At 36.7% G+C, this 10,829-nt stretch overlaps 1 protein-coding gene across 1 annotated transcript; it reads left to right on the top strand.

The window, feature by feature from the left end:
- Positions 1-5,189: 5,189 nt before the first annotated feature.
- LOC120218092 (protein SRG1-like) lies at positions 5,190-7,002 on the top strand. The gene is made up of 4 exons (XM_039215071.1): positions 5,190-5,608; positions 5,701-5,948; positions 6,049-6,370; positions 6,455-7,002. Exons 1-4 carry the CDS (start codon positions 5,366-5,368, stop codon positions 6,701-6,703), a joined length of 1,062 nt encoding a protein of 353 aa, XP_039071002.1. The 5' UTR covers positions 5,190-5,365; the 3' UTR covers positions 6,704-7,002.
- Positions 7,003-10,829: the final 3,827 nt, after the last annotated feature.

Below are 10,829 nucleotides of genomic sequence, written 5' to 3' on the forward strand. Positions count from 1 at the left end.
TTGTCTTGTCTAGATCTTTCTCAAATATCTAATGAATTCGATTGGATTTTGGATGATCACGCTCCCTCAATAAACTCAGATTTGGTACAATCGGAAGCCAATCTTGAACCTCATCAGGGTCTTTGTCATTACCTATGGGGGGAACTCAAATTCGTATACCTTAAAAACTTCAGATAGTAGGTATATGTTATCCAAAAAATGGTTATAGTCTTGACGTGTATGCGAGCAAGCTGCTATCACATGAGAGCATGGATATTTCAGAGCTTTAAAAAACCCGCAGTCACACGTTCTATCCCTTAGATTTACTCTTAACGACACAACTTAAATCCCTTGAAGAGGTCGCGGCAACTCTGTAACACGAAACATTTCATGCCTTCTAGAGAAACTTGTTACAGACATCCCATTTGATGCAATAATTTTTTTCTATAGATCTGCAACTAATCTAGGGTGATACACATGACCGCCTTGCATTCAGGTTTGAGTTTGTCCCTCGAGCTTTGCAAAAAGCGCCCCCAAACTAAAATATGTAGTCTTTAACAAAGCTGCTACAGGTAAGTGACGTGCACCCTTTAAGGTTGAATTGATTGCCTCTGCCAAGTTGGTCGTCATGTGTCCATATCGATATCCACCATCATATGCGTTCGACCACATTTCATTATCGATGAGGCTAATGTAATCGCATCCTTCCTCGTTATTCGCCTGCAAATCTTGAAGCATTGATTCAAAGATTCAAAGGAAGTAGTTCGTAACCTGATCAAAAAATGTATAACTTACTAACCTGATCAAAATGATCGAAAGAAAATAAACTACATCAGTTTCATTTACCTATGCGCACAAGTAATTGACGCTCATCATTCTTCTTGTATCTTCCATGGTAGTTCGCAGCAATGTGTCGGAGACAATACCTATGTTGGACAAAGGGTGGTTGCCACATTGGACCCAAAGACTCCATTGTTGCTTTGATCCCAGCTCCGCGATCTGAAATGACGCATATTTTTTCCCTCGTGATGTCGGAACCGTCTTTCGGTTGGACCCCGAAATTGGGCTTCGACTTAGGAAAATGTATTGGAGTCGCCACCGACCACTTTAAAATGAATTTAGGTGGGTCGGATACCATCTTACATGATCTGCGTTTTACCAGAAATGTGTCAGGTTCAGGAGTCGGTTACGGTCAACGAAGGATTAGCACCCTTGAACCGCCCTTTCGGTACCAATTAATTTGTCAGTTGTCTTTATGGCGTAAATTTAAATTTAAATTAAAACTTAAAAACTCGATTTAAATTACTTACCTTCGATCAATTAAAATATCCCTAAAAATCAGAAAAATGTTAGACAAGGAAAAAAATTAATGTTAAATAAATGAAAGAAAAAAAATAAAATAAAAAACAATAATAATTGATGATCCATACAAGTTGTTGACAAACCATTCTTTGAAAGCAAACCACACTTTGAAAACAATAATAATAAAATAAAAATTAATGGCGTGAACCTGGCAAGTTATTTGGTATTGGCCTACCAATGAAAGCAAACCACTCTTTGAAATTTTTAGCACTGGCACTAATAAATTCCATAGCTATTTGTAAATGATGACAACCCATCAATTCAAAACCTATTACAAGTCTAAAAGCATATTTTTATATTTTCCTTCCCTACTAGTTTTCAACACGCATACAGGTAGTAACAAGGCGTTTGGGTTTTGGTCCAAGTGTGACTCCAACCAAATCAACAAGCTTGTTTACGCCAGTTTGCAGTTTCTTTATAGCTGATCCATCCTTGTTGAAATGCAGCTCTTTTGCTGCACAAATCTTGGGCAGACGAGACCTTCTAAGAACAACATTTCGTCTACTACCAAAGGAGGACGAGGAAATGGAAGCAAAAGATGACAATCTGTTTGAAGAAGATGGAAGCTTCTTGTCCATGACCAGACCATTAGGTGCAATGAATGAGCCAACTGAAGACATGGCTGTGAAAGTCGATGCCATCTTACGCTACTATCAAGCTTCTAGGGTTTTTTTTTTGAGAAGGTTCCCTTTGGAGAAGATATCGTGAGAGAGGTTATTGGAGAAACTGGGAGTCTTAAAAGCACTGAGATTTCGATGCAAAGCATTAGTTGAAGAGTTCATATTGCTTTTGAGTGAAAGGGTTTTGAGCTTAGATTGAAGAGTGAAGCATGACGAAGACAAGGAACAATTAACTGCTGCCATCGCCTTTTTTCCTCCTCCCCTGATTTTTGCACGTATTTATAGTACTTATGGAGTCTATTTTTAGAGCTTCCCATTATAACTAGAATGCTAATATATTTTCAGTTTTCTTGACTTGTTATGGCCGGATTTCTCAGGTTGTTACTGTTGGTGTATGACTGCTCTGAGAAAAATGGGTAGTTGACTGAGGAATTTAGGACACCACCGTATGCGCGCCGAGGCTATGGAGCTATTGGGACCACCATTACTGCTCACATGGGAAGTTGATATGGAGGCAGCAGCTAAACGTTTGGCTTAGGGTTTGGTGCCTCTCAAATGTTGTTAGACTTCAGTTGGTAGGCTTGTATTCGTTGGACCTGACCTGTAAATGAATGAGAAAGAATAAAAAAAAATAAGTTAACATATATGTAATTAACGTGCATAACGTAGATATATCATATAATATAATACATATATATTGTATACCATAAATCATAATACATCAACATATAAATGTCATCTAACAAAAATCGGACGAAAATGCGTGTCTACACGTGATAATATGTGCACGTAAATTTCAGAGGAAAAAAACCCAAGAATTTGTATCTTCTCAACTGGAAGAATGTTGCGATTGCCATCTTGGACAACTGCCAATAATAAAACTTGCTTGTATTTTTCATACAAGAAAGTCCCGTCGATTTGGACCATAGGCTTGCAGTATTTGACAGCATTAACGCACTGTGGGTAAGTCCAAAAAACCCGGTAGAATTGGCATCGATCGCGGAGAACTCGATCATTATGTTATGCATAGGATGTTTCGAAGTCCACAATTGTCCTAGGATTCAACCTCCGTACCAACCTAAACCAGCCTGGAAGTTCGTTGTAAGATGAATCTCATTCGCCATGAAGTTAGACAATGGCATTTTGTTTTGCCAACCAAGCTTTTTTATAGGAGACAGTTACCCATACTGCGATTGTATAGCTGAAATCAACACAGCAACAGCTATATGAGAGCTTGCTTTTACCATGGGCATGATGGCTTGACATATCACTTCAAAGTCCAAGTTGGGATGATCTTGGTTCACCCCTCCAACACCACATGTGTAAGGACCGTTGTATACTGTTAGTTCCCATCTGTTGTTTTTCCTCTTCCTATTCGATACACGAACCATCCAATTGCATCCGTTTTCGCGTCGGGCACAGTAGCATACATATTTTTCTGTCGTGGAGCGGTCAACTCTCGATTGAACAGAATTACGGATATTGTAATTTTTTATAGCCATCATCGCTTCTTCTTTGCTTGAAAACTCCATGCCTAAATATAAATCACCATTATTTATTGATGATTAATATCCATAGTCACCGAGATGAGGCATATCCGAAAATTCTGGCCCATACATTGCACCATAATCAGCTTCATACATGTGTGCTGGAGGGTTAGTTTGTGCCACATTTGCTGGAACTTCATCCACATCATCATCATCATCGGAGTTGAATTGCGGTTATTCTGGGTGAATGAATAGTCCAGTCTCAGCACCATCCGTACCAAGCTCACGAAGCGGTTCTTCTGGTGGAGATGATGGTTCTTCCATGCTCTCCACATTTAGGTCGAAGAACCTACTACTTGCACGCCTTCCCCTTGAACTGGAAGGCATATCGACATTCAGATCGAAAAAGCTCGCAGTCGAATGCCTCCCCATGGAGCTTGAAGCCATCATGTCAAATGGAAATTGCACAGATTGTTGCATCGATGGCATCTCCATATTAAGGTCAAACGGATTTGCAGATGAATGCCTTCCCCTTAAACTGGACGCGATGTTGCCATACGGATTGTTCGTCGACCCACCTCGGTACATATCGTAAGGAGTTGCGGATGAATGTCTTCCCATTAAAATCATTATACATTACTGTCGTCGGGCTATCAACTTGTTCAGCCAGCCCATAGTGGGAGCTTAATGATTGACCCCGAACAGCACACACTTGAATAAAATTTGCATACATCTCAATATCGATCTGTACTGCAACGACGACATTCTTCTACTACTTCCAACATGAATATTCATCGAAATCTTCGTTATCAGCTCCTCAAGAGTTATGTTTCTCTTCAATGATATTTTAACACGCTCATTTGATACGAAAACAACGCCGGTTTCATCTTCACGAATTTCACCATCATAATAAAAAATAGCTGAAAGTCGGGCCATTCTTTGAGTTTAAAAGTGCGACAATATTATATCTGCAAAAAAATAGCTGAAACAATGTTGATTAAATAAATAATATATGAACGAAAATATAACAGAATAAAATTGTTACACATAAAAGTAAATAATTTAAATAATATAATTTTATATTATTATTTGTACCGCAAAACTATTTCGAAGTATATTCCCACTTTCTAATTTTACAAACACAGAAATTAATTGACAATAATTAGTATAATATTTTTTCAAATAATCATAATAAACAATAAGTATAATAAAAAAATTTATCACAAAATTACCTTATAACGAAAAATCGCACGAACTTCTGAATCAAATATGAGAAGATTGTCGGATTGTTGTATTAATTTTTTTCTAATCGAGAGGAGATGTGAGGAGTTACCCCGGGGGAAGGGTATTTATAGTTGAGAAAAGCTACAAAACACGGTACTTGCACCGCGTCTTACATAATTATATCAGATAAAGCTAAGGCGCAGCTCCTGTTCTGCGCCTAATATAATTGTGTTAAAGGTAAAGTGTGGCCCTTATCCTGCGCTATATTCCTAGGTGGCCTAAGGAGCGCTTCGGGGTCGCGCTTTACACATGTCAACGTAAGGCGCGTTGCAGGGGCGCGTCTTACCCCACGTGACACCAAATCAACGTAACACGCATTACAGAAGCCGCATCTTTTGCAAAGAGTATTAGATCGAAAATATAATCTGAACGGTACCTGATCGATAATTATACTATTTAACGGTGATATATAGGGAAAATTGCCCGTTTTACACTTGTTTCTTGTTTAACATTTTTTTCTTTGACAATAATAATCACTCATTTTCCACGGTTAACGAGGCTTTTCTTCTAGACTGCAAAGTGGGGGAAGGTACTTGCGAGTTGACTATATATGCGGCAGCTCCACCCACCTTCTACCCGGCAGAGACAGACTCATTTTTTCAGAAACTTTTTTTTTCTTTGAAGAGGTTACCAATGGAAGAAGAACAAGTGAATCTAGGTAGCTCTATCCTGGTCCCATGCGTTCAAGAGGTGGCAGAAGGAGCCCTCAACCAAATCCCACGACGCTATCAGCGTCCCGATCAAGACCCCATTGAAACACCGTCGATGCCACAGCAAGTCCCGGTCATCGACCTGCAAAAGCTGCTCTCTGGAGATTCAATGGATGTCGAACTAGAAAAGTTGCACCATGCTTGCAAACACTGGGGTTTCTTCCAGGTATACTTTATAAATGTTTGTGTGAAAACTGAAAACCATCTATTTATAAAGCTCAAGGTAATTAACCGTTCGTCACCATGGATGAACCTTAGCTGAGGAATCATGGGGTGAGCAGTTCGTTGGTGGAGAAAGTGAAGAAAGGGATCGAAGGATTGTTCAAGCTGCCGATGGAAGAAAAGAGGAAGCTTTGGCAACGTCCGGGGGAGCTTGAGGGATTCGGACAAGCTTTTGTTGTGTCTGAAGAACAAAAGCTCGATTGGGGAGACATATTCTTCATCGCTTCCCTGCCAACCCATCTCAGAAAACCTCACCTCTTTCAAAACCTTCCTCTCCCTTTCAGGTTAGTTTTATTATCTAACCTCACCTCTTTCAAAACCTCGCCTCTTTCTGGCAACTCTATTCATATGTATGTATATGTATACTATATGTTTCGGTTGCAGAGATGACATTGAAGCATATTCGGTAGAAGTGAATAATTTGGCTTTAAAAATACTTGGTTTCCAAGCAAAAGCACTGAGGATGGATCCTGAAGATATGAAAATTTTCAAAGGAGGATACCAAACATTTAGGATAAACTATTATCCCCCATGCCCACAACCAGAACTTGCCATAGGGCTCACCCCTCACACCGATGGTGTCGGCATCACCATTTTGCTTCAGATTAATGAAACGGAAGGTCTTCAAATCAAGAAAGATGGAGCTTGGATTCTCATCAAACCCTTACCCGATGCTTTAGTTGTTAACGTTGGCGATATCATGGAAGTAAGCTTTTGTTTTATTATCTAAGACCCTAAAGCTTAAACCCGAAGATGTCGATGTTTAAGGAATTGATTTTGATATTTGCAGATAATAACGAATGGAACATACCCAAGCATTGAGCATCGAGCGGTGGTCAACTCGGACAAAGAGAGGCTATCCGTCGCCACATTTCTCTGCCCCAGACTGGAAGCACAAATGGGACCTGCTCAAAGCCTGATTACTTCTCAGACTCCACCTCAATTCAAAACATTGGTCGTATCCGACTACTTAAAGGGGCTGTTTAAACGTAAGCTCGAGGGAAAATCATACCTTGATGACTTGAGAATTGAAAATTAACTGGAAATGAAGAAAATAAATTACTAGTTATAATTGTTATAAAAAGGGACGAGAAAGTAAGTGAATAAGGGCTTAGTCAAGTGAATAAGGGCTTAGTTACCATGTAATTTGATCAAGTAGCAAAAATATACAAATATCTAGAAGAGAGATAAGTAGGAGGGATCTCCATTTAAATATAAGGGGCATCCTCCTTTTATATTCCTGTTGTTGTATTCGATGTCCCGCGATAATTCTTGCTAAAAGGATTATAACAGTGGCGGAGCTTTATATAATTTAAGGTGGAAACATGTTTATCCTGATATTTGAAATTTTTTAATTAGTTTTTTGTTGTAGTGATAATATCACTTTAAAATTTTATTGTGTCCACATAATTTAGACTTTTTTGTGTTATTAATTCATATTTATCAACTCTTCAAAAGTATTTTTGAATGCACCACTATTATATATATAATACTCAATTATTGGTGACCTAAAATCATTATGGGTTCTACACACTTGTTTATTGTCTAGCATATTTGTTTGACAATGAAGTGATTAATTTGAATTCGTCCTTCATTATCTTATATATTGACTATCAAATTGATACAAAATCCTATTGTAACGAAATGTAGTGCGAAACAATATCTACGAGTGGTCGATTTAGAAATATTTTTTAGGGTGGATACATATATTTACAACATAAAATTTTTAAATGAAACGAAAATAAATAAAATTTTAGAATAAACACCGTATGTAAAATAAATAAATAAATAAATAAACAAAGAAAATTTGAATGGCAGTGCTCACCCTCACCAAAGTATGGCTCTGTCCCTGCCTACAATGATGGCTACTTGTAATGTTGGATGTTTGTGATACCATAATCTTATCATTTTAAAATAGCTTAATGTAAAAAAAACTAGGGTAAATTATACATTTAGTGCCTAAACTATCAGTTTTGATTCGTTTTAATACTTAAATTTTCAATTTTTTAAAATCATATCTAAAGTTTAGTTTTTGTTTCATTTTAGAACATGTTCAAAATTTAAACCTGAAAGTTTAGGTATTAAAACGAACCAAAATTGATAGTTTAGGTATTAAACGCGTTAAGTTTTTACTAGGGATACTAGAATGAAACAAAAACTAAACGTTAGATATGCTTTTTAAAAAAAATTAAAAGTTTAAGTATTAAACGAGTCAAAACTAATAGTTTAGATACTAAATGTATAATTTACCCAAAACATTATTTAAAATCTCTTTTTCTGTTTAGTTGTTAAACTTTTTTTATTAATATTGGTGTTTAATATTGTTAATATTATCATTTTAAGTATCTTAATCATAATAGATGTTAAAAAAAATCGTCAACCATTCAAAATACAACATGTGATAGATTTAAAAATTTTATTTAAATTTTTTAAAAAAATTAATTTTTTAGAAAACCCCTAGATTTTTTAAAATTATAAAAACACCACAATCCTTTAAAATCCTTTCCCAACAGCCCTTTTCTTTGGAGGCACTTGAAGAATCCAATGAAGGCCAAAGTGGTGGCTCCGCTCCCTACGGCAGATACCAACTTCGACAACTCATTTTCAAGCCCTCAAAGCTCTGGCGACATTCTCTAATTATCGTTGATTGAATGTCTATAAGAAAATCAAATAGGAAAACAAACTGCTCGGCAAATTAAAATACACCAGGAAGGCTTGTCTTCCTCTTCTGATTTGGAATTCTTTTTCCAATTGAAAATGACAACTTTTCTTCAAATGGAGCTCCCTATGGATTAAAGGATACTCATTCTCTTTCTGCTCATATGGTGATCTCAACGACGTCTCTCACGTAGTCGGTTCTTCGTCGACAGTCTCTTTCGAGTGGGATTCGAAGCAGACCCCAAAAAGAAAAGGCTTTGATGGCAGGGATCAAAGCAACGATGGTGATGATTTCGAGTTTAATTTCGGTTTCATTGTCGGCTGACGAGATTTTCGACGGCAAAAAGATTAAGCCTCTTAACCTTCGTCGCCTTTGTTCGAACAAATGGCGGAGAATTATGGTGGCGGCTTCTTCGATAGTGAAAGAAGCACCACGAGATTGAAGAGTGAAAGGGAGGAGAGGAGAAGAAGTGGTGGGGTAGAGAAAATTTTGGGGAGGGGGAGGGGAATAGAATCATAATTTACACTTAATACAAAAATAAATGTCAATAATATATTTAAAATTGATTTAGTGCTTAAAGAAAATTTTGTTAAAAATAACTGTCCAATGTTATCTCTGTCACACTTTTAGGTACTTACCGTTAAAAAAATCGTTAAGTGACGTGTCATGTTTATATTTTTTATTTTTTTAAAAATATAATATTATTTAAAAATATTTTTTAAAAAGGCTTAATGTAACGTCCTAATCCAGTACGATCCGAAGATCGACGAACCATGATGTCACATGGACTATCGAAGTAGTCGACCAAAATTTTTCGTTTAAAAGCAACACATTCATTTGCATAAATCCATATTTTGACAATCATAATCACATAAATTCATAATACATGTTTACAAATCGGGAGCCCGAAAAAATAACTTGAAATTAAAGTTTACAAAATAATTTACATATAAGTTTGACTCGAAATACATAGATTCATTTACAATACATGTCCACTATTACATAAGCCGAGATGTACTCAAAAGTTGGCAACTGATGCTAAATGGTCTAGGCAAAGGCTCCTTCAAAAGCTTCTATATCTAACCTGTGTACGAAAACAAATTATGAACGTTGAGCTCACAAGCTTAGTGCCAAACTAATAACCAAATTACAATACATGCATACTCTAATATACATACTTAAAACATACTTAAAGCATATTTGTTAGCATATGAATAATCTAACCCAACATACATACATAGGTAGGCATCATGGTGCGACTAAGAGGCTACATCTCAGAGATAATGCACCCATCTATCCTACCTACGGTGGAAATCTGGAATTCTACATTAGATTGTGTCACCCGCTAACTTGCTCTATCAAGCCTTAGGGCATCTAAGCCCAGTTATCAAGGATGTGCCTAATGCAATATCTTAGGGTTGGCCATATCTTAACATACAAACGTTCTCTTATTCTAAAATGATTCAGGTGTTCGATTCGTTTCTCAAACACCATACAAGGCAAGTCTTATAATTCCTTGGAGTATAGGGTTTCTAAGTGAAATTAACTTTATTAATATTACTCTCACTTGATATCTTATTGAATGAGTAAAGAGTGGTTTGGATCCCTCAATCATATTTCTAAATTCCCTGAATTTCTTATCTTTTCACATGAAGTGGCATCGATACTGACTTATCAGTATGGATACTGACACAAGAGTATCGATAACCCATAGAAGTATCGATACCAACAGCTTAAAACAATCTTGAGAAAAGGGGTAGTATCGATACCCCTATAAGGAGTATTGGTACTCAATCCTTGGTATCGATACTCCTATGAGTATCAACACCAAAATTGTATTATGGAAAATCAGTATCAAAATCTCTCCTCCAGGTATCGAGACTGAACCTAGAGTGTCAATACTCCATACATGAGTATCGATACTTCCACCTAAAAATGTATATATTTTTTGCTCAGTATAAGAACAGTATCGATATTGAAACATACAATATCGATATTGGTACCTGAAAATGCCCTATTTGGGCATCTTTAACCTTTCAAAACCATTCTAAATGCCCTAAGGAGGTCCCCAAACATTATTAAAGTCTTATTTGAATTTATTAGGGTAATAAAGAGGCATCATATAACAATAAAACACATAAATATGAGATTTACCATGAACATGCTCTTAATCCTTAAAAAGCTAATGCAAGCTACATAAATGCATGGTGAGGCTTATAAATGGTATAGGAAGGTTAGAAGGGTGTTACCTTACTCTTTTAGTCGATGAAAACTCCCCAAAATCACCCAAGGGTCAACTTCTCTATACCCTTATCTTAGACCCTTCTCCAACTTCTTTCACTAATGCATGAGAAAATATGTTACTAACTTATTTATGAGACTATTGAGAACTTAAAAACATTTCTTGAAATTCATCCTACCCCCAAACACAAGCTAGAATCCTTAATTTCATAAACCCTCACTAAAACCTATTTTTGGTTTAAATCTTAAAACTTGACATATGGGG

Source organism: Hibiscus syriacus, unplaced genomic scaffold (genome assembly GCF_006381635.1).
Source record: "Hibiscus syriacus cultivar Baekdansim isolate YM2019G1 unplaced genomic scaffold, ASM638163v2 tig00000773_pilon, whole genome shotgun sequence".
NCBI lineage: Eukaryota > Viridiplantae > Streptophyta > Magnoliopsida > Malvales > Malvaceae > Hibiscus > Hibiscus syriacus.